The sequence below is a fragment of the Meles meles genome, chromosome 6 (genome assembly GCF_922984935.1).
Source record: "Meles meles chromosome 6, mMelMel3.1 paternal haplotype, whole genome shotgun sequence".
Lineage (NCBI taxonomy): Eukaryota > Metazoa > Chordata > Mammalia > Carnivora > Mustelidae > Meles > Meles meles.
In genome coordinates, this window is record NC_060071.1 from 88,526,498 (window position 1) to 88,553,748 (window position 27,251).

General features: G+C 38.5%; 2 protein-coding genes across 3 annotated transcripts in view; one reads left to right on the forward strand and one right to left on the reverse strand.

Annotated features, from left to right (window-relative positions):
- Positions 1–21,140, reverse strand: part of LOC123944483 — a 33,831-nt gene extending 12,691 nt beyond the window's left edge. Inside the window, exons 1-4 of the mRNA XM_046009620.1 lie at positions 20,728–21,140; positions 5,834–5,955; positions 4,101–4,239; positions 1,081–1,202 (exon numbers count right to left, since the gene is read on the reverse strand). Of these exons, the coding sequence (XP_045865576.1) occupies positions 1,081–1,202; positions 4,101–4,239; positions 5,834–5,955; positions 20,728–20,824 (480 nt within the window). The 5' untranslated portion in view covers positions 20,825–21,140. The remainder of the gene's footprint in view (positions 1–1,080; positions 1,203–4,100; positions 4,240–5,833; positions 5,956–20,727) is intronic.
- A 175-nt stretch (positions 21,141–21,315) lies between these two features.
- SRP54 (signal recognition particle 54) overlaps positions 21,316–27,251 on the forward strand; it is a 45,949-nt gene continuing 40,013 nt past the window's right edge. Inside the window, exons 1-2 of one of the 2 annotated variants that reach the window (XM_046009614.1) lie at positions 21,316–21,533; positions 26,259–26,395. The gene's annotated coding sequence lies outside the window, so the exon portion shown is untranslated. The remainder of the gene's footprint in view (positions 21,534–26,258; positions 26,396–27,251) is intronic. The other variant, XM_046009613.1, reaches the window with a different exon arrangement.

Consider the following 27,251-nt stretch of genomic DNA (forward strand, 5'->3'; position numbering starts at 1 on the left):
TGATAGATTTTTAGACTCTGTTCAATAGAGTGTAAGTAGTTACTCAAAAATTTTTTGTTGACTGAATCAGTAACCATTTTAATATGGAGGAAAAATGAGACTATGTTTAAATTTCTTAACGCTGCCACGTAATGGCATAGCTGGGTTTCTTTCAGCTCTGTATTTTTCTAACAAATCAAAAAATGGACAAAAGTGAAGCAAATATGGTAAATAATCATAATCTCTAATGTCTTCCAAAAAAGCCATTTGACAAACTGTATTTTCTATTACGGGTATCATTCCTAATTATAGAATGAAAGCCTTAACGCTGATAAATAAACTAAGCACTAAAGAGTTAAGTGTTTCTGTTTGGAGCAGGCATGGATGCTGGGAACTGAGAGTTTCTGGCCTGGGCCTCTACTGCTGTTGGCCACATGTTTTAATAAGTCTGCTAATGGCAACCAGAAACCACATTTAAGTTTTTTGATAAAACCATTTAGGAATGCTACAAATACTCTTGATTTGAATTTTTTTTTTTTTAAAGCCACATCGAAGTGATATTTCAGACACAAATGTCTACATTCAAACTTGAATCACAGAAAATTGGACCAAGATGTATCCTTAGGTATCATTTAGTTTATTTACAGGTGAGGAATGTGAAACCGGGAGTATTAAGTGACTTTGTTATGGCCGTATGCAATTTCCAAGGTCAAGTAAACTTTATAAGAGCTTTTTTTAAAAGTTCTTACCAAAGCTATCTACACTTACCAAAGTGTATAAAGTACACTATTTAATATATAGCACAAAGAAAACAGAGTTAGGAGGCCAACAGTGACTGACAAAATAACAAAAGTGTTTTGAGGTCACCTGCTTCTGCTTTGCTGATAGTCATTCATTTGTGTCACAGAGACAAACCAGTAAAGGAAATCAGAGAGCTGGCCTTTGAAATTCCAAATTCAGTATCATATTTTAACCTTATTATTCTGTTACTCTAACAAATAAAGCCAAGCTGTCACCTTGGATGGTGGCAAGCAAAACTGTTGCTAGCAGGAGGAGAAAGTATTTTCCAAATGTTGAATATGTCCACAAGCTGGACTTTACCCCATAAAGGACTGTGCCGAGCCTGGAGCCAACGTCAACCAAGACCTTTCCCGACAGATCAGGGAGTACATGATGATAAATGAACTTCAATTCCATGAGGGAGAAGGAATGAGAAATAAATCCTGGAGATTTAGAACAGAATAAACATCAAATTGTCAAATTTTGGTTGGATACTAAACATTCGATTCTGTATTTCTAATTCTTTTATCCATACTTATAACGCGTATTTCATGTTTTTCTCTTCTAAACCAATGAAAGGTATTTGGAGGCTATTTAGAAAAAATTAATGTGATAGTTTTGCACTCATTCACTCTGAGCTGTATTAGAGAAGAATAACCATGAAGTCTCTGACATTTATTTTTTATTTTTCAAGATTTATTTATTTATTTCAGACCTGGGCTGAAACCAAGGGTTGGACACCTAACTAACTGTGCCACCCAGGAGCCCCAAAGTCTCTGACATTTAAAAGGCCTCTAGGGAATAGCTACCCAGCGACGTGTCCCTATCACTATGCCCCTCACGTCCTTCTTACTGTTGATTAGAAGGTCCTTGGTTTTTCCCTTCTTTTCCCTATGACTGTTATTCCACGGGATGCTCCCTAACTCCCATATCATCTGGCTTTCTCACCTTACCCCAGAGCAACCACAGAATACCCCCTTAGCACTGCATGTAGACTACCAAATGAATGACCATCTCTGGAGTTAAGCAAGGTGGCAGCCCTGACCAACCTAAAATGTGTTCTGGAGTTATAGGAAAGGGTGATATGAAAGGAAGTGGAGGTACATCCACCAATCATTCTTATTTCCCTTAGTTTAACTGTTAGAATTTTTAATTGCTACAAGCTTCCTAGACCAAGTCAAATTATCAGGGAGAGCCTGAGTATATTTTTCAAAGACTTACAATATTATGTCCTACTTAATTTAATGGTCAGGAAGGACAGAAACTTTGGCCATAACTAAGAGATGCTGGCAAAGAAAATGGAAGCAGGCAGGCTAATCTCTTGGAAGAAAATAAAGGGTGTGACTGGCGATGGGGGCTGGGCTTTGACCACCGTAGACTTATCTGCCTAGAATCCTCATCCTCACTACTCCCTGTCACATTAGTGCTTCAGCCTTACATTAAAGTCATCATTAGTGTCTTATAGATAATAAGCTCCTTATTATATAAAGGAGAGTTCCACAGATGATAGCTTTTTCAGGTTCACTGTGGTTGTATGGGCTGGCCTGCATACCCAGTCACTATTTACAACCTGATTTCTATGAGAAAATGCATCCTAACTTTCAAATTTTTATTTGTCAAACATATCTCTTCTTTAAGCTTCTGTGAATCAGGGGCACCTGGATGGCTAAGTGGGTTGAATGTCCAACTCTTGATTTTGGCTCAAGTCAGGATCTCAGGGTCATGGGACTGAGGCCTAAGTCAGGCTCTTCATTCAGGGGGGAATGTGTTGGAGACTGTCTCTCTCCCTCTGCCCCTCCCCAACCCTAAAATAAATAAATAATTCTTAAAAAAAAAAAACCCTTCTGTAAATCAGATCTGATACGGTATTATAGTTGTAATTCACTTTTTAGTTTTCCTTGTATTGTTCTCATCTAAGTCCTTTTCTATTCTGTGAATTTCAACCACCTCATGTGGAAACTTTAAGTACTATCTAAAAACAGAATCTTAAACAAGTAAATCAGGAAGTTTAATCCCCAATTATAATAGAGATACAATATATTTGTATTAGCAGCATATTACAAATTTGGTAGCACTTAACTTCTGACAATGATGTTATTTAAGATCAGTAATAGTAACATAAGATTACTTACCTGGAGAGGTAGGCCAATATAAGCAGTAACTCCATATCTAAGTGACCAGAAGACAGAAATAGTGTACCTAAAGTAATAGCCTAGGGGCACCTGGGTAGCTCAGTGGGTTAAGCCTCTGCCTCTAGCTCAAGTCACAATCTCAGGGTCCTGGGATTGAGCACCATCAGGCTCTCTGCTCAGCAGGGAGCCTGCTTCTCCCTCTCTCTCTGCCTCCTTGTGGTATCTCTCGCTCTCTGTCAAATAAATAAATAAAATCTTTAAAAAAATAAAGTAATAGCCTAGATGATCACATCCAATTTGAATGCCAAATATATAGATATAAATATATATGTGTATATATATGTGTGTGTGTATATATATATATATATTTAAAAGATTTATTTATTTGAGAGAGAGAGAGAGAGTGTGTGTGCGCGTGCATGAGTGGTAGGGAGGGCCAGAGGAAGAGGGAGAGAGAATCTCAAGCAGACTCCCTGCTAAAGGTGGAGCCTGATGCAGGGCTCGATCCCATAACCCTGAGACCATGACCTGGGCTGAAATCGAGAGTGTGACCCTCAAATGGCTGAGCCACCCAGGCACCCCTTAACAAAGAGTGAACATATCTGCAGCATGAGGTGAGTCTAGTTTCCCGTTTGGGACCCAGGTGCTGCATCTGAGGGGCAGAGATGCAGGAGACCTTTTGTCACCAGAGTTGTCCTCTGTTATGGACGGGAGATGTTCTACTAGGTCAAATCAAGGCCTGAATAGATGTTTCTCAAGACTATCTCTGGCCTCTGAATCCATGCCTATCCAACGATATCTGCCTTCTCAAGTAGGTGCTTTTATTGGGACATTTCAGGCCCCTTGCAGTTATAGTTCTCATTCTAAGTGAACCAGTATCATGGTTTACTTCTGAATCTCTTTGAAGTAAGGAAAGTATAAGTTGGTTCCCCTAAATGCAGTCACTTGTGATTAGTTTCTGGATCTGAAAAGTCACCTCTGATTAAACAGTTTCTGTGAAAAGCAGAGCTGCTCTCCTTGGCGACGTCCTGTGGCCCAGCTTCCCTGGACAATATTGCTCTTTGGTCTCCCTAACCTCAATAATTGGTAATGGCTATGCTGCATAGTTGGCCTTTTCCTTTCAAAAAACTCTGAATGACTTGGTCAAGAATTTGGGTTCTGGTGATATGTATATGCACAGTCGCCAGGTTTGCATACTTGAGGGCCTACCTAAAGGAGCCGTCTGGTGTGAGCCACACACCATGCAGTAGTTTCTGCTCATCTTTCCTTCCTCACATAATGAATCAATAAAGTCTTCATCATAAAGGAATGCATCAACGTGAACAGTGGGTTCTGGCTGCTGCCGTATCTGGTGGAGAGAAGAACTTCAAAAGAAACGAAGTACAAAGAAGTCTCTTTTCATTGCTAAATAAGGCAAAACATCAGTGGCTCATATGCTAAAATTCTGAGAGCAACAAGGCACAGAAAGACAAGTTTCATTTATCACAGAGCCATCCTACTCTTCTTTCTGGTTTTTTGTTTTTGTTTTGTGAAACACTAACAACTTTTAATTTGATCTGTAATGATACAAAACAGGGCTAGGCGAAATATATAAAATTTGAGTTTAAGGAGTATTTCCGTGACTATCTTGTCCATCCTGGGCTGTACATTTTTACGAATAAAGAAACTCCTACTCAGAGATTTCTCTAAAGAAATGACCATGAGAGGGGGAAAGAACTGAAACTAATAACCAGGTCTCCTGAGTCCTGTGTATCAGTATCAGTGACTGACCCATCAAAATATTTAGCAGTAAGCTCTGCCCAGAGGCAGAGTTTTCAAATAATTAAAACGTTGGTAAAATTTCATGCTTACGATGAACAGCCCTTTATTAATACTGGTAATACATGATATAACAGCAAGGGCTATGAAGAATAAAATGTCTGATTCCTTTCACCTTAACTATGATAAAGAACCAACCTATCTACTCAGAGACCTATAAAATTGTATCTACACTTACCATACACACACATCTATATTATAAGTGTGTAAAATGTATGGACATACACAAGGACTAGAAGGAAATAATGGAAGATAAAAACAGTTTGTTAGGAGAGGGGATTATGGGTCAAACATTACATGAGATGAACACTTTTTGTTTCATATATTTTGGTATATCATGATATATACATGATAAGACTGCCTTATTAAAAACATCCAAACTATATTACAAATATTGCTCTCAGTTTTTATACTATTCGCTATTTTCCACCTCTGGGAATGACTCTGACTGACTGGCTATTATTAAGATTTGCTAAATGCTCACAATGTGCACAACACTATTGAAAATCTACAGGATCCGGTTGCTCTGCTTCAGAATCTACACAGTGAAAAACCAAATTGAGGGTTGCTGTTTTCAGATTGGTGGGAGAAGAGATTATTATCAGCTTTGTTTCAGGAAACCATATTCCTAGCATATGCACTCCAGAAGAGTTGACATTTGAAGGGGCCTGAATGAGGGGGTTGTCTGGAGAAGAAAAATGAGAGCTTCTTTTAGGAATGAAGGAACAGAATTTGCAAAAACTGTACAGCACAAGAGGAGGAGAAGGAAACAAAGAGATGAATTTCACCTTTGATAAAAGTGGGGGATATTGAACAGGAAAGAGAAAACCAGGACAATGATGGAGACAGGGCCAGATTACTGTTGGGCCTTGTTTTTTTGGGGGGGAGGGGACATTGAGTGGGTGAGAGCTGAGTGCTGGCAAACAGGATGCCCTGAAAAATACCTGTTGAATGAATGGGGAGCCAGAGGACTATGGACTTGAAAGAATTGGGGACATCATTGAAGCACCAAATGAAAAACTGTCTAAAGCAGAATTCAGGACTAATTGGATCAGAGAGGCTGTGGGATTAGGGAAGAATAGGAGAAGCCTCAAGTAGCACTAAGAGTAAATTAATGTATTTACTTTTTGGAGGGCTAGATGTTCTGAGGAAAGCATGGTTTCTAGAGGTAAGCAATTCCGAAGGTCCTCTGCTATGTTCTTCAGCATAGTGTCATTATTATCTTCAGTGAATTCATCAAAGTCTCCTGGAAAAAAAAAGGGAGAGAAATATCCTTTTTATGGTTTTGGTCATACCTAGGCTAAGTGAACAGAATGGCCATATTTTCCACCATCAATTATAGCATCAAATTTTTCTTTTTTTTAAAAGATTTTATTTATTTATTTGACACAGATCACAAGTAGGCAGAGAGAGAGGGGGAAGCAGGCTCCCTGCTGAGCAAAGAGCCCCAAGCGGGTCTCGATCCCAAGACCCTGGGATCATGACCTAGGCCGAAGGCAGAGGCTTAACCCACTGAGCCACCTAGGGACCCCATAGCATCAATTTATAGCAATAAATAAACCTTTTAACCAATGAAATATCTAAATTGTAACAAATATTTCACTTCAAATATTGAGTTTTTCCTTTTCCTAAACTGCTTGAAAATACAAAACTTGACTATTTCAGCCTGTTTGAGAAAAACAAAAGTACATAAAATCTATATTATAAATTATATTATATATATTTATATGTGATTATATATAATACTATATATAGTATTTTAACTATTTTTACTCAAGAATAGTACTATCATTAGTTTGTAGGGTCTTAAACTCACCAGTAAGTAGTTAAATATTCTTTCTCTCACTATGCAGATCTGAGAAGTACAGGAAGCATCACAGAAATTACTAAGATAACTTTAATCTCAATACCCCTGACTCCAATAAAATGTACCTAAGACTCTAGATAATAAGCACTAATAGCTGACACCAACTATATAATGAAGTTTACAATAAACATGTGGTTCTGCTGCACTTGAGCAGCAGATAAATGATCATTAAAAGAGCATATTTCTGGGGGTGCCTGGCTGGCTTGGTCAATGGAGCCTGTGATGCCTATTTAGCACCATGTTCTAAACTGCTGCTTCAAATTATTTCTAGAAGGAGGCAGAATATAAATTACTGAGAAACAAAAATACTATTAAAATTCATTCCAAATTGTTTCAGGTGGAACTTAAATGCGTTTTTCAAGAAAACTGGCCTTTTTAATTGTATTTGTAAAATCTAATTAAATTTTCTCAAGGTGCTAATTAAACATTTATTCTTTAAGTAATCTCTACACCCAACCTGGGGCTCAAACTCATGACCCTGAGATCAAGAGATGAAGCTCCTCCGACTGAGCCAGCCAGGCGCCCCACAAGGTATTAATTAATACCTAACATGTGCTTAGCTTCCTTCCCTCCACAGATAAGATAGAACACTGTCTGGGAGCCTCTATGACTCACATTTAATTCTAATAATATCACTCCCACTGGTGATCCTTAGCAGGTTCTCTCAATTTGTACATGATATAACTAGAGAAGGCAATAAAAATGTCACTATGTTAAACAAAGCTATTTCCTATCCCAACTTCTTTGGACTTCATTCTTCTTTTTTTTTAAATAAGGATTTTATTTATTTATTCGACAGACAGAGATCACAAGTAGGCAGAGAGGCAGGCAGAGAGAGAGGGGGAAGCAGGCTCGTCACTGAGCAGAAAGCCTAATGCGGGGCTCGATCCTAGGACCCTGAGATCATGACCTGAGCTGAAGGCAGAGGCTTTAACCCACTGAGCCACCTAGGTGCCCCTGGACTTAATTCTGTAACACAAAAAGCCACTTTAATAAAACAGTTTTGCTGTAGGTCTGCCTTACAAAATGAGTCTTACAGTGAGAAGGGAAATTAGATTATGATCTATTACCAAATGGCCCATCCATCTACACATCTCTGATACATATATACTGGTTGTTTAGTCTTTGCTTGAACACATTCAGGCTGGCATTTCTTTCTCATGCAGAGCCCCAATCTGCCCCTCCATAATGACATTAATTTTTCCAGTTTCAGCCTGAGAGGAATCATCATGTTTAATGCTATACAACATTTCCCGAATGAACCCTTCAGGCCTGCTAGACTTGGTGCAGTGCTTTTCATAGGACATTTAATCCTAAGAATCCTATAGATGATACTATGATCATTTCTACTCTATAACAACAGCAACAAAAAAAGTCTGAGGTCAGAGGTTAAGTTACTTGCCTCAGGTCATATTGGCCAGAAAGGGGTGGAGCTGGGGTTTGAATGCAGGTCTTAGCCTGAACTCTTTTTTTTTCTTTTGAGGTTTTATTATTTAGTATTATTTATTTATTAAGACGCCATGTGGGGCTCAAACTTATAACCTCGAGATCAAGAGTTGCATACGTGATCCTCTGAGTCAGGGAGGCGCCCCCTTAGTCCGAACTCTTCATCACTACGCCATACAGGCTTTCTAAGGTAGCTGGCTATTAACAGTCCTCCTGCCACTACTGAAGTATTCTCTTCTCCCCACCTCAGACCAGACAGCTCGCCACTGGATGCCACAGCCACATTCTTTGCCATTCACTTGCTGTCTTCTGGACTTGTTCAACAGAACCCTTAAATGCGGCTCTGTAAGCAACACTGGTGATCTGGTTCTCTCATCCATGACTACCTCAGTTTATTCTCTTCTCCTGCCACGTTGTAGCATCTAGGGCCTTGAGCACTACTGCTACTAGGTGATTAATAAATAGATTTGGAAGGGGTGACGGTGGCAGTGGAAGCCAATCACACGTAAATCGTATGTAAAGACTTGAACAATCATATGTAAAGACTGAGGAAACTGGAACAATGACAGAAGGGAATAGCTGCAAATTCTGAACCATCACAGCAGATTTCCAGCTGTCTGAAACAGGTTTATCTGAGAGTCAATACCCAATTAATGGGGGCATCACCCATCAAGATGAGAGAAACTAAGAAACTGTATATTAAATTCAGCCATTCCAAAAAGGTAGCGTTAAATGAAAACTGCATTTGTTTCATCTCAATACCAAGGACGTCAGGTAAAAATGAGAACTGGCACCTCTTAACCTGGACAGCAAACTCTGATTCAACCACCCACATGCAAGGGTGAAAGGAGATTTCTTCATTTACAGCAATGATTCTTCACCATGGCTCTTGTCAAAGAGGATCTGCATATGGGATTTATGTGAGCTTTGCAGGGTCCAGAGTTGTATGCTTGGTTGTATACATAAATATATATGTTTTTCTAGGGAGAAAGTTTTGTTTTTTTTTTTTAAGGATTATTTATTTATTTATTTGACAGAGATCACAAGTAGGCAGAGAGGCAGGCAGAGAGAGAGGAAGGGAAGCAGGCTCCCCACCGAGCAGAGAGCCCAATGTGGGGCTTGATCCCAGGACCCTGAGATCATGACCTGAGCTGAAGGCAGAGGCTTTAACCCACTGAGTCACCCAGGTGCCCCTAGGAAGAAAGTTCTGAAGAGATCTTCAGTAATTATAGCTAATATGACCTAGCACTGTATGTAAGGCACTGTGGAAATTTTTAGTGCAAGAAGGCTAAAATTAGCTTTACTATCTGTAGTGGTTGGCAAATAACTTCTGAAAAGAGCAACAAAACATTTTTGCCCTAATAATGGCTGTGCAGGTCAAAAAAGCATGATATGATAGGATATTAATGAAGTATATAAAACTGGAATTCGCTTAACATTTTATTTACTGTTATTAAATTCCTTAAAACATTATTTCTAAAGGCTGTGCAATATTCTACCGTTGTACATTTAATTAACCATTTGCTGCTCCTAATACACATTTAGATATACTGATAATTGTGAAAAATTAAGATACTACATCTGACATTTTGGCATCCACCATCTCTTCGCATTTCTGATCACTTCCTTACCATCAATGCTCAGAAGTAGAAGTACTTAAACATTTTTTAAAGACTCTTGCTACATATTATCAAATTTCCTCCCTCAAAGAGTATACCCATTTACTTTAAGAGAAAAGAATGCGGTCTCATTAAACCCTTGCAGCACTAAATGTTACCATAAAAAACAAACTCTGTTGTTTTAATTTGCATTTCTTTAATTACTGGTGAGGCTGACATTTTTTAACATGTGTAATAACTATTTCAGAATGTGTGGTTAACAGTATTAAGCTTGGAAAAAGATTAAAGAAAGGTGTTAATCAGTGGCCTGACAGTAAAGTTCTCAAATTACACATATAGGTGGGAAGGGAGCAGCAGAAGAAAAGCTTCTCCAAAGGGCAAACTTTATTCTTTCAAAATTTCCTGGTTATTTTTAAAGAGACATATGAGGAAGCAGCAATCACTGAACCTGACAGCCTATGAATCAAACCTCACTTTTTTGTATCTAGTCAAGTATCAAGTCCTACCCCTTTTGCTTTTAAATCCTACTTCCTCTTTATTCCCACTTCAAGCACCTCATAGCCACAGTCTGGATCTCACAGTTGGATACCATATCATGACAAACTCATAACTAGCTCCTTGATATTGGTTTTCCCCCACTATAAAATATCTTGTACATCTATTTTAAACTAATCTCACTGAAACCTCTCTTTTTTTTCTAAGATTTTTTTTTCAAGTCATCTCCACACCAACATGGGGCTCGAACTTACAACCCGGAGATCAAGAATCACATGTGCCACCAACTGAACCAGTCAGGCATCCCAAACCTCACTTTCATGTCACTTGTTTCCCTTACAAGTTTTGGACATTTTTCTACTGTTCAACCTAGCAAATCTCACTTTAGATATTTAAGGGCCTCTATATCAGCAGAGCCTACCTATCCTATTTTCTATTCTCATCACCCCCTGACATTATTCTCCTCAAGACAGACAAATCTTCCCAGTTGTTTTTCATAGCCTTTCCTGTTCATACTGTTCCTTTCAACTGCATGATCTTGCCCTTTGCATTAAGGGCCTGTCCAAGTTATTTTGTCTCCATGAGATTTTTTTTTTCTCCATGAGGTTTTATGCTCCATTTCTAACTTTAACTCACCCATATCCTTACCTTTAATGATTTACAGTGCATAATTAAACACAGGGTTATATATTACCTATTATTCATTCATATCATATATTATTCTTGAAGTTCCTATTCAAATTTTAGAAATTTATTGAGGGGACTTCTGGTCCCAGACAAGATGGCAACTTTCCTCCCTTCCCCCTGTTCCTCCCCTCTAACTATAACTAAATACACTGGAAATACTTCAACAGGCAATTATGAAGACTCTGAAAGCTAGGAAGAAAAGGTAAGCTGTCTAGGAGTCTTAGGACTTAAGAAAGGTCACAGTAGGGAGTTGCTTGGGTTTTCTTTTTATCTTCCATGTGGCTTAAACTGGACACCAAAGAGACCAGCATCCCAGAACAACTAACAGGCACAGGGGGAAGAAAAAAGAACTAAGAAAAGCTTGCTGTCTTTTGCCAAAGCCTGGTAAAGGGGGAAGAACAACAGGAGACCTACTGAGGAACCCCAAGTCCCACTCCACTGGGGCAGTAGCGGACTATCCAGTCTCTAGGCCCGCTACCCAGGGGCATAAATAGATCCAGGTCTGGCATCTCCTAGCCATCTGTCCAGTGGTGGAGAACAAAACAGGCCCTGAATTGCTTGTTCCCCTACCCCTACTAGCAGAAGGCAGCTCAGCGAGACAGGGTAGCCCAGTCTTTCCCCATGTAGGCGACACTAGCATAGATTCAACAAGAACTGCTGCAGTGCCAAAGAACAAAGCAGAGCTGAAGAGCACTCGAGGACAATGAAAACTAAATTGCTGTCAGGCCAAGAACCAGTAAGTTAAAACAAAGCAAGGCAACTGCCTATTAAGATAAAAAATCTGAATACGAACAAGAGCATAAGACAAGATGGCAACTTAGGATATTGCAGATATTCCAAAATATCAGGGATACAATCAAAATTATCCTAGTATAATGGAAAATCAGTTATCATACAAAGAAACAGGAAAAATAATTGTTTGATTCACAATCTGAATCTGACATTCTTTGGATGATATATCCAATATCCAAGAGAACCAGAATTTGATTATCAGAGAAGGATTTTAAGCAACCATCACAAAAATGCTTCAATAAGCAATTATGAATTTTAACAAGTTAGAAAAAATAGAAAATCTCAGCAAAGACATGGAAGTTAAAGAATGAAATGCAAATTATAAAACTGAAATACACAATAATCAAAATTTAAAAAACTTGCTGGATGGGCTTAATAGTAGAGATAACAGAGGACAGAACCACCGAACTTGAGGACATACAAAAAATTTACTCCGTCTGACCAACAGAGAGAAAATGGACTAAATTAAAGAATAGAGCCTCAGAGATCTGTGGGTCAACAACAAAAGATCTAATATTAGTATCAGAGTTGCAGAAATGGGAGAAAGAGTGTGGGTCTCAAAAGCATTTGAAGAAATATAGCTAAACTCCACCCAAATTTGGTTTTTAAGAAACTGAGAAACTGGGGGCACCTGGGTGGCTCAGTGGGTTAAAGCCTCTGCCTTCAGCTCAGGTCATGATCCTGGGATCCTGGGATCGAGCCCCACATCGGGCTCCCTGCTCAGCGGGGAGCCTGCTTCCCCCCCTCTCTCTGCCTGCCTCTCTGCCTACTTGTGATTTCTGACTGTCAAATAAATGAATAAGGTCTTTAAAAAAAAAAAAAAAAAAGGAAAAGAAAAGAAACTGAGAAACTCCAAATAGGATAGACCCAAAGAAATCCACACAAGGACATATCATAATTAAACTTCTGAAAATAAAAGACAAAGAACAAACCTTAAAATCAGAGAAATGATTCACTCTCTGTAGGCAAATACCCATTGGAATGACAGTGAACTAGTCATCTGAAACCACGGGAACCAGAAGGAGGTACATTTTTCAAGTGCTGGGAAAAAAGAAGGTCTGTATGCTACAGATTTTATATCTTATGAAAATGTCCTTCAGAAATGAAGGGGAAATAAAGACATCCTCAGATGAGGAAAAACTGAATTTGTTGACAGTAGATCTACCCTTTAGGAATGGCTATACAAGTTCTCCAACAGAAAAGAAATAGCAGAAGGAGGTTTGGAACTTCAGAAAGGAAAAAAACAGGATGGGTAAAAATAGAGTAAGTACGAGAGACTATCTTTCTTGTCATTAATTTCTTAAAACATATTTGATGCTTTAATCAAAATTTATGAAATCATCTGATATAACTATCTGATATAAAACAATTGTACCTAAAAAGTGGGGGAGGGTAAAGGGAACTAAATGGAAGTAAGATTTCAATACCTCACTCAAGTGATAAAACACTTGTACCAGTAAATGGTGATGGGTTACATATATATGTAACTACAAAAAAGAGTGATCACAAAGAAAACTATACAAAGAGATATACTCAGAAAAACAAATACAGAATTCTAAAACTGTCGTAGTAACTTATAGAAAGGCAAGCAGAGATAAATAGGTTAAGAAAAAGAAAGAACAAACAGAAAACAAACAGTAAGATGCCACACTTAAGATCTAATATAGCAATAATTACTTTAAATGTATATGCTCTAAATACATCAATTAAAAGACAGAGATTGGCAAAGTAGATTGAAAAACACAACCCAACTATATATTGTCAATAGAAACTCACTCCAAACATAACATTATAAGAAGAATGAATTTTTATAAACAGATAGGAAAAATATATTGTGCCCACATTAGTTAAAAAATGGGAGTGGCTATATTAATATGAGATAACTAGACTTTAAAACAAAGAAAATTATTAGGTACAAAGAGGGACACAACATAATTATTAAAGGATCAATCCACCAAAAAGACATAGTTATCCTGAATGTGAATATACTAAACAAGAGCTTCAAATAAATGAAACAAAAACCGTTCTGAAGGGAGAAAGAGGCAAATCCACCATTAAACTGGGACTTCACTGCCCCACTCTTGGCAACTGAAAGACTAAAAGGCAGAAAAATCAGCAAAGAAACAGAACCGAAAAATATAATCGACTAACAAGACTTAACAGGTATTTATAAAACACTGCATTGAACAGAGTAGAATACACAGCTTTTTTCCAAGTACCTATTCAACTTCCATCAAGATAAACCATATCCTGGGTCATAAAACAAATACAGAAAAATTTAAATGAACTGAAGTCATGCAGAGTATCTTTTCTGACCATAATGGAATTAAACTGGAAGTTGGTAACAGGCGAATCTCCAAACACTTGGAAGTTAAAGGAGGTACTTTTAAACAATAGTTACAGTAATGAAGACAGCGTGGTATTGGTCAGGGAGAGAGACATAAATCAACAGAATAGAGGGCTCAGAAATGGATCCACACAAAAATGCCCAATTGATTATGATAGCCTTTTCAACAAATGGTGCTGGAGGAAATGGACATCTATAAGGGAAAAAATGAACTTCAACCTAAACTCCACACCTTACACAAAAATTAACTTGGACCAAAGAATTAAATGCAAAATACAAAAGTACAGCTCTTTTAGGAAAAAGACAACAATAACATAGAACTTGACACTAATATAGTGTTGTATAATTTTTGAAGAGAAAAAAATGGAGAAAATCTTTGGGATCTAAGGCTAATCAGAGTTCTTAAAGGTGATGCAAAAAAAGGAAAAGTGGATACGTTGGACCTCATCAATATTAAAAATTTTTGCTTTTAAAAATTTTGTTGAGGGGATGAACAAATTACAGACTGGGAGAAAATATCTGCAAACCACACATATGACAAAGGGCTTATATCTAAAATACATAAAGAACTCTTCAAGTGACAGTATAACTAAAATACAATTAAAAATGGGCAAGAGGGGTGCCTGGGTGGCTCAGGGGGTTAAAGCCTCTGCCTTCAGCTCAGGTCATGATCCCAGGGTCCTGGGATGGAGCCCCGCAAAGGGCTCTCTGCTCAGCAGGGAGCCTGCTTTCTCCTCTCTCTCTGCCTGCCTCTCTGCCTACTTGTGATCTGTCAACTAAATAAAATAAAAAATCTAAAAAAAAAAAAAAATGGGCAGGAGATACGAACAGATATTTCATCAAAGAGGATATTCAAATGGCAAATAAACATATGAACAACAATTTTCAACATCATTAGGGAAATAGAAAATTAAAACCCAATGATATATCACTACACAAATTAACAGAATGGCTAAAATGAAAAAATACTGGTAAGACCAAATGCAAGTGAGGATGCAGAGAAACTGGATTACTCACATATTGTTTGTATAAATGCAAAATGCTACAGCCGCTCTGGAAAACCGTTTGACAGTTTCCATAAAACTAAAAATGCACTTACCATATGACCCAGCAATTGCACTCTTGAATATTATCAGAGAGATGAAAACTTACATTAACACAAAAATCTATACATGTTCAAGCAATGTCACTTGTAAGAAAGTCTTGACTAGACTAGGCATTTCAGATGGCTACTTTACTCACATGTTCTAATGCCCGGACTCAGATGGTAAGAGCAGTTATACCCTGGTTGGGCATCTTGCTCTCCATAGGAAAGCTGGGAATTCCTGACAATTTGATAATCTCAAGGTAGTCAGACTGCATACATGATGGTTAGCTTCTCTCAGACCAAGCATGTCAAGAGACAGAAAGTAGTAGTTGCCAGTTTCTTAAGTCCTGGATCTGAAAATGACATGGTGTCACTTCTGCCATATTCTATTGGTCAGAGCTGTCACAGAGCCCACCCAGACTCAAAGGTAGAGAATACAGATCAGACCTCTCATGGAATGAGGGTTAAAGAACTTGCAGCCATTAAAACAAAAACAAAAACAAAAACAACAGCTTTATAGAAACAGAATTCACACATGATAAACTGTACATATTTAAAGTATATAATCATACAAATTTGATGTATGTATACAGACATCAACTATCACTTACAATCAAGATGGTGGACATATCTGTGACCCCCAAATATTTCTTCTTGCCCATTTATAATCCTTCTTTTTTTTTTAAGATTTTATTTATTTATTTGACAGAGAGATCACAAGTAGGCAGAGAGGCAGGCAGAGAGAGAGAGAGAGAGAGGGAAGCAGGCTCCCTGCTGAGCAGAGCCCCATGCGGGACTCGATCCCAGGACCCTGAGATCATGACCTGAGCGGAAGGCAGCAGCTTAACCCACTGAGCCACCCATAACCCCTCCACTCATTCAGCCACCAGAGATCTATTTTTTTGTCACTACAGGTTAGTCTGCATTTTCAAGTTTTAGATAAATGAAATTATATAGTATACAGTCTTTTTAGTGTGGTTTCCTTCACTTAGTATAATTTATACATGCTATTGTGCAAATGTCTTCCATTTATTTGCCAAGTAGTATTCCCTTATAAAAATATGCCACAATTTGTTTATCCATTCACCAGTTCCGAATTGAAATGCCTCCCTCCTCTTTTTCTTGCCATATCGTACTAGCCAGAAGTTGTATTAAGATGACAGTGAGGAGTACGAATTCTTGTTTCTGATCTTAGGGGAAAGAACTCAGTCTTTCACTGTTAGGTATGAGATTAGCTGCAGATTTTTCACAGATGCCCTTTATCAGGTTCAGAATGTTTCCTTCTAGTCTGATGAGAGTTATTATCAGGAAGAGATGTTGGATGTTGTCAAATGCTTTTCCTGGTCTATTGAAATAACAACATAGTTTTCTTTTTACTTAATATGGTGAGTTACATTGATTTTATAATGTTGCACAATACATTCTCGGGATAAACTCACTTGTTTGTGATGTATTATTTTTTTCATATATCATGCCCATTCTTAATATACAATATATTAAAGTATAAAAGTACTTTAAAGTATAATTCTTTTTATTTAATAGAAAAATTTTTAAGAGATACAATTAAAAAAAAGAGGTATCAATTTGCTCAGTATACCTCTTTAGTTTTTGAAGAAACAATCTATTTCTGTTACCACATGTAATTGATAACTTTCATAGATTCATATGGTTTCAATAAAGCCTGGAATATTTTTGTTACACTGATACTTCCTCAGTGGTAATGCAATATGGAACTGGGGCAGTATGCTGTCTGACAAACGTAATCAGAAACTGGGGTTGGCTTTTTAGATTTGCAGGAATTTCAAAGAACTAACAGCTCTGTAGCTGTGTTCACAAACATGTCCAATTCTGGTCAGTGAAGATATACTTAAAATACAGGATACAGTGCAGCTTCTAAAAGCTTCTGGTCACCTACTATTATCTTCTTTAGGCATTAATTTTAATTTTTGATGATTTTATTAATCTTCTTAAAGCAAACCCTAATTTTCTATCCTTTGCAACTTGATTCTTAATAGGCATTCTTATGGGCTGTGGGCTTGACTTTCTCATTTATATTTGCATATCCAAGAAAAATTCAGAGGCTTCAGAAAAGCACTGTTAATAGACAGCTGTTTCAACATATTTTTTTATAATTTTTAAAAAAGATTTTATTTATTTATTTGACAGAGAGACAGAGATCACAAGTAGGCAGAGAGGCAGGCAGAGAGAGAGACAGAGAAGCAGGCTCCCTGCTGAGCAGAGAGTCCGATGTGGGACTCGCTCTCGGGACCCTGAGACCATGACCTGAGCCAAAGGCAGTGGCTTAACCCATTGAGCCACCCAGGTGCCCTTTTTAAATAATTTTTAAGTAGGCTCCACGCCCAGGGTAGAGCAGAAAGCAAGGCAAGAACCCATGACCCTGAGATCAAGACCTCGAGCTGAGATCAAAAGTCAATGGCTTAACCAACTGATCCACCCAGACATCCCCCAGTGTATTTTTTTTGTATGCTTACTGGGGATCCCACTTGCAATTCTGGCTCTTAACTCCCTTCATTTAATGGACTGCAGTCAGTCTCCTATACTTTGAAATCTAGATCAAGAGCCCACTTTACATACATACATACAGGAAATAGAAGAAAACAGATGCTGTGCCACAAGATCAGAATCAATCAGCTGAGATCCTGCTGTATTTTACTCTCTTATTTTTTGGGGGGTGGGGTGGGGGAGGGGTGTGTATCTTTGTGTGCTTTGCCCCTCAGACTTGATTCATCCTTCCTATATTGGAGTTCTTTTTTCCTAAATCTTTGGTCTATGCTGTACCCAAGGTAAAATGTAGGCTCCTATCTTTATTTCTTCCACATCTTCAGTTTATCAAGCATTGACATGTACTTGGCTCTGCCCTGATCCAAGCTTCTGGTTCTCCCAGCCTGATCCTAAAAGACCCCAGGTCTTGGTGAGATAATTCCACTATTCCTTCAGAGATCAAGAATATTATTCTTTCTTTTGTGTATCTAAAATTATTGTGATTTTACCTGTAATGTTTTTTAATTTCAATAAACTATGAAACTCAAAACCAAAGTCATATTCAGTGTCTATTATTGTCTCTTGCTATTCCACTAAATGGTAGAAAAATTTAAGGAGAATTATAATTACTGAAGGTCTAAGAATATGTCAGACAAGTGAGATATTATGTAAGTGACTTAATGCTAGAGATAGAAGATAATTTCTTTTCCTAGAAAAAGGACACTGATTAGGAAAATAGTAAGAATCTTTTGTGCCCTATTTAGAGCCACTTCATAAAAAGATATACTTAGTTTCAGCCTGTGAAGATGAGAAAGCTCTGGAGATAGATGATGGTGATGCCTGAACAATGTAAAAGTATTAATGCCACTGAAATGCGTACTTAAAAATAGCTTAAAATGGTAAATGTTACGTTATACATTTTTTACCACTTGAAACAGTATACTAGTAAGTTTTCTTTTAAGATATATGTTAAAACACTCTGTTTTAAGCAAAGTGATACCCTCATTTCTTTTCTTTTTTTTTTTTTTTAATTTATTTGACAGAGAGAAATCACAGAGAGGCAGGCAGAGAGAGGAAGGGAAGCAGGCTCTCCGCTGAGCAGAGAGCCCGATGCGGGACTCGATCCCAGGACCCTGAGATCATGACCTGAGCCGAAGGAAGCGGCTTAACCCACTGAGCCACCCAGGTGCCCCCGATACCCTCATTTCTTAAAATATTCACGTTAATAAATATTCTCAGAAACTCAGGTTGTTTTCTAAATCATTTAACAAAATGCATGAGCTTCTCTGAATATAGGGTGCGCTGGAGAAAGGCACAGAAGTGCTTTTTAAGAGTAAAAAGGTACTCTTTAGCCAGTGATACTGGGTCTTCTTTTTTCCAGAATTATCACCAAAACATTCTTGCAAATTTTCCTGATTTTGAAAAATGGAAGTTCTAAAACGATGCCTCTAAAACTGGTGATTTAGATTACAAATGGTTCCATAAAACTGAAATCTTGAGGGCAAGGATATTTTAGCTAATTGTGCAATTGCCAGAACCAGGCAGTAGGTGGCATTTTTGTAGGCACTCGGGGGTTTCTGGATAAGTTTTTGTGCTGAGGAATGCAGAAAAAAACCCAGGAAATTAGCAAATTGTATAATTAATTGGCATATGATCAATAAAACTGGCAATAAAAGGTTTAATTGAAAAGACAGGAGAGGGGTGCCTGGGTGGCTCAGTGTGTTAAGCCTCTGCCTTGGGCTCAGATATGGTCTCAGGGTCCTGGGATCTGGGCTCAGGTCATGGTCTCAGGGTCTTCAGATCAAGCCTGGCATTGGGCTCTGTGCTCAGCAGGGAGCATGCTTCCCCTCTCTCTCTGCCTACTTGTGATTTCTCTCTGTCAAAAAAATAAATTAAATCTTAAAAAAAAAAAAAAAAAAAAAAGAGGAGACACAGCAATTCCTATCTTGAATCTTGCTATGTGTGTAGGTACGAAGGTACCTGTCTGGTTTTCTCTACTTTTCCAGGCTAAACTTTACTACCAGTTGTCCAAGTTAATTTCAGTTTGGCATCTTATCTAAAACAATCCCTCCAAATGTGCAATAATAATAATACCTCAACCTACTGATTGACTCTAACATCACAAAGAAAGAGCGTTCTAGGAAGAAGTCAAGTTTGGAAGTCATTAGCACAGAGGAATATTTCAAATCATGGGTCTGGAGGTAAATAAACATAGGATTCAACGCTAGAGGTATAGAGGCATAGCCTAGGTTGGCACAGCTCCGAAACAAGAAATACTCTATTTTCGTATGCTTCACCAGGCCTCACATTGCCAAAACAGATCTAATCATTCTTCAATAAGTCTACCTAATCGCCGCATTTCCTCGATTCTAACTTGCGCCTTTTATTACTCTTAATTCTATTAACAGTTTAAAATTAGAGTCTTCTCCCTATCCCCACCCCCTTCTCTCCTTTCCCTCACCCGGGAAAAACTGCTATCAAATCGACGGCCCGTTTTACAATGGAGAAAATAAGTGCACTAGCCAACAGGTAACTTTGTTTGCAGGGGTAAAAGCTTCCTGCTCCAGGGGCTCCTGGGTGGCTCAGTGGGTTAAAGCCTCTGCCTTCGGCTCAGGTCATGATCCCAGGGTCTTGGGATCAAGCCCCGCATCGGGCTCTCTGCTTGGCAGGGAGCCTGCTTCCCCCCCACCCTCCCGCCTGCCTCTCTGCCTAGCTCTGTCTGTCAAATAAATAAATATTAAAAAAAAAAAAAAAAAAAAGCTTCCTGCTCCACAGTCCGAAACTTATTTTGCAAATGCTTTTTCAGGTAGTTTCTTCACAGGTAGTCCCAAGTTTGTGGAGTTTGTGGGAGTAATGGGGGGAGGGAGGAGGGGCAAAATCCCCCTCCCTTCTTTCCCCTCTGAAAAGGCTTAGCTACAAAGAGCCTCTAGGGGCTTGTCTTTAGTCTGCAGCGCAGTCAAAAACCACCGAGAGCCAGGTATTCCTGCACTCAATCCCAAACTGGACTCTGAAGCTAAGGTCTGCGATGTGCTCCCATCAATCTGCCCTGTACTCGAGCGGGGACTACCACAGCGACCCCTAGGAGGCTTTCGGCCTCACCCAGTCTGAAGTCCCCAAGGTCAGCGCCCTTAGCACGTCCTTGCCCCAACCCCATGCGTCTGGCTCTGGTCGCTTACGGGTAGTTCGCATCCACTCGAGCAGCGTTGGGAGGTCTGCGGGAGTCACCGTACGCAGCAGCTGTAGGACTGCTTGCCTCGCGGAGCGGAATTCCATGCTGAAAACTGAAAGCAGCCGAGGGGAAGATTCGCATTGCGCACGCGCAGGCAGAGACGGGTTTCCACGCCAGATCCGACGCAGCGGAACCCGCCGCTCTGAGCTGCGAAATCCCTAAGCCCCGCCCCTTTCTGGAGTTCTCACATGCTCCCGGGGAGGACTCCCTGCTCTCCAATCGCCCCTTCATGTCTCACCGCTCCCCTCTTAACTGGCCGTGTACAGCCTAGTCACTTTTTCTTAAAGCGACTTATCGAGGCCGAAATTCTTTCCTGGGATGGCATCCCCAGAGGGCGTTCTGTCTTGCCACTTTGCTGTCGCAGAGATTAAGCGATAGAAAACGGAGTGTCAAAAAGCCAATCGAAGCAAAGAAACATCTCAATAAACCTTTTCAGTAGAAGCACTGAGAGAATGCGGCAGGTGCCCCGGAAGCGGAAGTGTATCCTTTTCATGAAAGGCTGGACTTCGGCGAGTGGTGACGTTTCCTCATTGGGCGGAAGGTTCGGTGGCAATCGTCGGTCTTCCAGCTGGTGGGAGTTGGCGTCGCGGTGCTGGGCGCCGGAGCCCTAGTTTGTATAGTTTGGGAAGTCGGGCTGTGGGGTCGCACCTGTCTGTCTGATCCTTGCTTTCCTTGGTTTCCTCCTACGGCGCGGGGGCCTCGCGAAGGAATCCCCGGCCCCTTTGGGCCACAGCGGTAGCGGTGCTTTTTGCGGTAAGTGTCTTGCTTTTTCCCGCCCCCGACCACGGACTAGCAACTAGGGGCAGCCTTAGATCTCCTTGGGGGCCAGAGACCCCGGAGGGAGTCGGCTTCCCTGGCCACCGGCTCTCGTCACCGAGACTGGCCCTTTTTCATCTCGTGTGCCCCATCAGAAGTTTTCTTAAAAGATGCACTGTGACCCTTTTAAGTAGTTTTCAGATTTACCCGAACCAGATTAGGTGTAGGCAGTTACAGGCCTGACTCTTTGCTTTGCTCTCCCGATCAAGAATTTAGATGTGGCTACTTCTCCGAAAACCTTTTGGCGTATACCAGATTTTATTTTTCCGTGTCCGTTGTGCTTATCACATTGTCCTGCATACAGTAGGCGTTTCATAAATGAATAAGGGATATCAGCTCAGTGCCAGTGATGACTTCAGATACACTGATGGCTCTCTCTGCATTTGCCACTGTTGACCATTTCTTGAAACTCTCTCCCCTCTTGGCTTTCTTGATGCTCTTCTCACCTAGTTCTTTCATATGCTTAATTCAACATACTATTTACTTATTCCTATCTATAAGAATACAGAAATGAATGACACCAACCCTGTCATTGAGGAGCTAACAGTACAGTGAGAGAGAGGCACATATAAACACATTAAATAAGATAAGTAATGAGAAACTCTAGGAAGGTATAAAGAGCTATGAGAGCTCTGGGAACCCAGATGAGAGTACTCCTTGAAAGATTTGTGACCCTGAACAAGTTTCTGTTCCAGTCCAGCTTCAGTTTCCTCATCTATCTAAAAGCTTATTATGGGGATAAAAGATTAGATGATCAGTTTCATGCAATGCCTGGTATATAGCAGTGTTGATGCCTGAAGGGAGAGGAATTATTTCTCTCAAAACTCATTCTCTTTGTGTTTTCATGTGGTCAGTTAATATTTTATAATTTGATAAACACATCTTCAGGCCCTCTTTCAAACAGATTATTCCTCTAACTCCACCTAACTGGAAATTCTGGAGCTACCACTGGAATTTAGGAAGATAAATGGTAGCTGCTTCTTCTTCTTCTTTTTTTTTTAATTGATTTTCTTCTGTATGCCTTTGGAGAGGGAAAGGGGTTAGTAAGGGCTTTTATCCCTTTTAATTCTTTTTGGTTGACTCCTTTTTGTTGGCTCTTCGCCATCCCAGGGTCTTTCAGAGGCTGTCCTTGAGACTTCTCGTCTACATCCTTTGCTTCCATGGCATTATCTTTGTATGCTAACCATTTCCAACCTTCTCTAATTTCTCTTTTTTTCCCTGTAACTTCAGTCTCATGAGTGATACAGTTCTTTAGTTTCTGCAAATTCAGTAGGTCCCAAACCAAACTTAACTACCTCAACTTTGCTTCCCCCCCCAACTTTTTTCATTATTATATATATGATACATAAGGGTTTTAACTCCTTGTTTGTACCTGAATTTTGTGATATTTGTACGTTCAATTTGAAAAACAATAATAAAACGAACGCCTGTGTAGTCAGTATCCAACTTTGGTGGGACATTACGAAGTATTATAGGAGATGTACTCAAAATCCCAATTTAGTAGAACACGACAAATACAACATTATAAAACCTTAAAACCTCTTGAACTTTTTCTCTGGTTACTCTTTAGGTTTCAAACCAGCTTCTCTTTTTTGTCTTCCCTTCATTGGTTGATGGTATCCCTTGCCATCCGGTTACTGTTTGAGACCTTGGAGTCACTTTGGCCTTTTGTTTCTCCTTCACTTCCCACAACTATTTGGTCAGTAAGTCCTGTAGCCTCTGCTTGGACTTGACCTGATCCATTCTGCTTTCTGCTTCTCTGGTTCAAGCCCACATGCCTCCACCAGGCTTTTGGTTAGTGTGTCTTTAGTCTCTTTGTTCTCAAGTTTTTCTCCCTCCAGTGTACTTGCTTTGTTGACTCTAATTTTTAAATTATGGGACAGATTTTTCTTTACCTTGTTTCCTTTGAGGAGTATTATTTCATGCAGTGATTTTTAAGCCTGGCTGCACTTCAGTGTAACCAGTGAAGTTTTTCAAAATACAGATGCCTTGTTTTGCCCTCCTAATTAAGAATTTAAATGAGGCCAGCCACTTCCCCCAAAACCTTTTGATGATACTATCCTTGGAGATTATGATTGAGTATTTAATTTTCAGCAGATAGGTGTTACGTACATGTACCTGAAATAACAAAAATAGCATATACCTCTTCCTTCTCTTCCATGCTTTCAGACTGTGATCTTTCCAATTTCAGGATAGACTATTGCCGAGGAATTCTTTTGACTTTGTTTTAATTTTGGTAACAGTTTACGTAAAGATTCTTGTTATGATCGACCTGATAGCCAATAAAGTATCTTAAGTGATTCTCATTGTTTTTGGGTTATTACCCCTTGTTGCTAATTGAATTTTTGGTATACCTTTTCTGCTATCAAACTATGAAATGTTGCATTTTTTTTAATATTAAAAGGAATTTTAAGATTTGGAAACAGTTTATTTTAATTAAGAGAGAATTTTCTGGTACTTCTTGCATAGTTAAATATAACCTTCAGTGCAGAATTAAAGCTGTTAAGTCAGTGGGTGGTATGATGTATAATTGGTCTTTTGAAGTCAAGAGAGAAGTCTTGTCTGTGTTCAATTGATGTAATTTGTTGATTTGGAGTTAGAACTTTTCTCAGGCTGGGACAATTCCTGGAACATATAGTAGATATTGAATGAATGAATGAATGAATGAATGAATAACTAAATGAATTCAAGTGGCAATTCCATCTCAATCCCCAGTGTAATATCACTGTATTTCTCACAAGGAGCACTTTGAAAAATAATTTTCCCTTTGATTTTAAAAAACAATAGTCTTAGTCATTACCAAAAATTTGGCAATTACAAAATGATGTAAATTAAAAAATTTAGATTACTAGTTGTTCATCATCCAGAAATGACGAATATTATTATTTTCTAACAGTTTTACTGAAATAAATTCACATGTCATACAGTTCACCTAAAGTGTACAATTTAGTAGTTTTTAGTGTATTTACAGAGTCGTGCAAGCATCACTGCAATCAATTTTAGGACATTTTTATCACTCTGTGGAAAAACTCCATGCTCATTAACAGTCATTCCTCATTTTCCCCCAACTCTTGAGCCCTAAGCAACTTTCTGTCTCTATAGATTTACTCTTGGACATTTTATATACATGGAATCATAGAGTGTGTGGCTCTTTTGTCACTGGTTTCTTACAGCGTAATGTTTTCAGTATTTGTGGTGTAACATATATCAGTGCTTCATTCCTTTTTATTATCAGGTATTCCATTTTATGGATATTGTGGATGTGTGTCTTACTTTCTCTTGGATGTACCTCAGAGTGGAATTGCTGGGTGATATACAGTAACTCTGTGTTTAACATTTTGAGGACTTGCCAAACTTTCCAAAGGGCTGTATACCATTTTACATTCCTACCAGCAGTGTATGAGGGTTCTGATTTCTCCACAGCCTTAACACTTGTTATATCTTTTTGACTATAGCCATTCGTGTGTGTGTGTGAAGTAGTATCTGGTTGTGCTTTTGATCTGTATTTTCCGGGAGGCTATTTAGACAAAAATGGATTATACAGTATATGCAGTTTTGTATTCTGCCTTTGCATTTAAGCATGTTTTTAGCATTAGGAAGCTTGTTTACAAAAGAATTTCCCTCATTGGTGCTTCCTTTTTCACTCCCCAAACCATAATTCTTACGAAAACTTGCCTAAATTATATGCATAGAAAACAAAGTCTATAGGAATGTAAACCAAATTGGTTATCAGGGGACAAGAGGGTATAAGATTAGGGGAATTATAATTTCTATCTTTAGTATTTCTGTAATGTTTGAATTTTTACACTGATTACATATCTTCCTGTAATCTCAAAACATAAATTATTATGAATTATTTCCTTGGAGGACTAAGACTCAGAATGAAAAAGTACTCATACATTTAAAAGTCATAATTAACATTATATTGTCATTCAAATAGAATAATTTTAGCAAATAAGATGCATATAGGCCACTTGGTTAGATAAATTTACTTCTGTGTTATCCTAGAGTATGATACGTATACTACAGGGAATTTAAATGTATATATATATATTTATGTATATATACACATATAATATATATAGACAGTATTACAGTAAGGAAAGCAAATATTGGTTTGGGCTTTTGACTAGCTTTTGGAAAGGTATATAGTGTAGAATTGAATTTTCTAAAGGTATTTACTACTAATAATATATCTATTTAGTTTTTTAGTCTAATATTGATCCAATAAGTTAGTCACTGACTAGGGCTTAGAAGAACTTTTTTATAGGGATTTTTGTTGTAATAGGATTTGAAATCTCTGGTCATTGGGATCTGTTTATATAATCTCCAGGCAAGTTTCTGGCAGGAATATTTATAATTATTTATGTAGAGGAAAGTGGCTGTTTGAACACTCTAGCTCCTGTTGAGTAATAGAATTATAGGTACGTGTAATTGGCACTAACGATTCCTGGGGTGGTTTCTAGGTAATGGGACAGGAGCTTTAGTAAAGTTTAAGACAAGTTCCAGTTTACTTATACTTCAGGTAGTACGATAGGGAGAAAGCCAGGAAGTTAATATACTAGGTGCTTGAAGACAGTTTTATACTTATTGTCTCATTTAACCCTCACAACATCCCTTCAGGGTCACTACCTTGATAATGGTATTATCTCCATTTTGCAGGTGAGGAAAGTGAGGCTCAGAGAGATTAAGTAACTTACCCAAAGTAACACAGCCAGTATGTAACAGAGCTGGGATTTGAATCCAAGTCTGTCAGACTCCAAAGCCCATGCTCTTTCCAGTACTTCACACTGCAACAGGTAAGTATGATACTTGGCCTTGTGTTTGCCTTATCAGGGCATCCTAGACTTGGGCCTATTTCCATCATCTCACTATCCAACTCCTCTTAGATTCCTGTTAAAACATGTGACTTGGACAAAGCTCAGTCCTTATACATCCTGATTGCAGTGGTCCTGATTGTCAGTTCTTTCTGGACATTGCAATGATTCTTCCAGGAAAAGGAGTGTGCATTTTTGCTTCCAAAATATGATTTCCTGTCATTGTAATATAGCAAAAAATTTGTCCTGGAGTTTGCCAGCAGGGATATTCAACCCTGTTTTTGAAAGTGTCATTCATACTATGGGACCTAGTACTGTGTAGCCAGGGGACTGTGGGAAGTAATTTTTCTTTTCTTTTCTTTTTTTGTAGGGAACACCATTCTCTAATCTCTAACCTACTTATATCATAAAATTGTTGTGAGGGTGGAATGAGATAATAGATGTTAAACTGTATAAAGTACTCTACAGTAATTTACCCTTAAACTTTTCCAACAGCCCCATTGAAGTAGAGATTCCTCTTTTATGAAATTCTAGTATACACTGATTTACTTCCATAAACCTTTTTGGTTGAAAAAGAGAATTTTGAGTAAGTGTGCTTGAATTGTAAATTATTCCAATTTGAGATATAGGGTTAACTAGTAACATTAAAAAGGATGTTCTGTATTTTAGTATGCATATTAGATCAAGGTGAGGCTCATTTTTAAGAATCTTGTTAGAAATTCTTTTTTTTTTTTAGGGAAATTCTAAAAAGTTATACTAAGTAATGGAAATGGATATTTGTAATTGTACAATATCAATTACCTAGGTCATTGACTTTCTTTTGATTTCATTGGTTTAT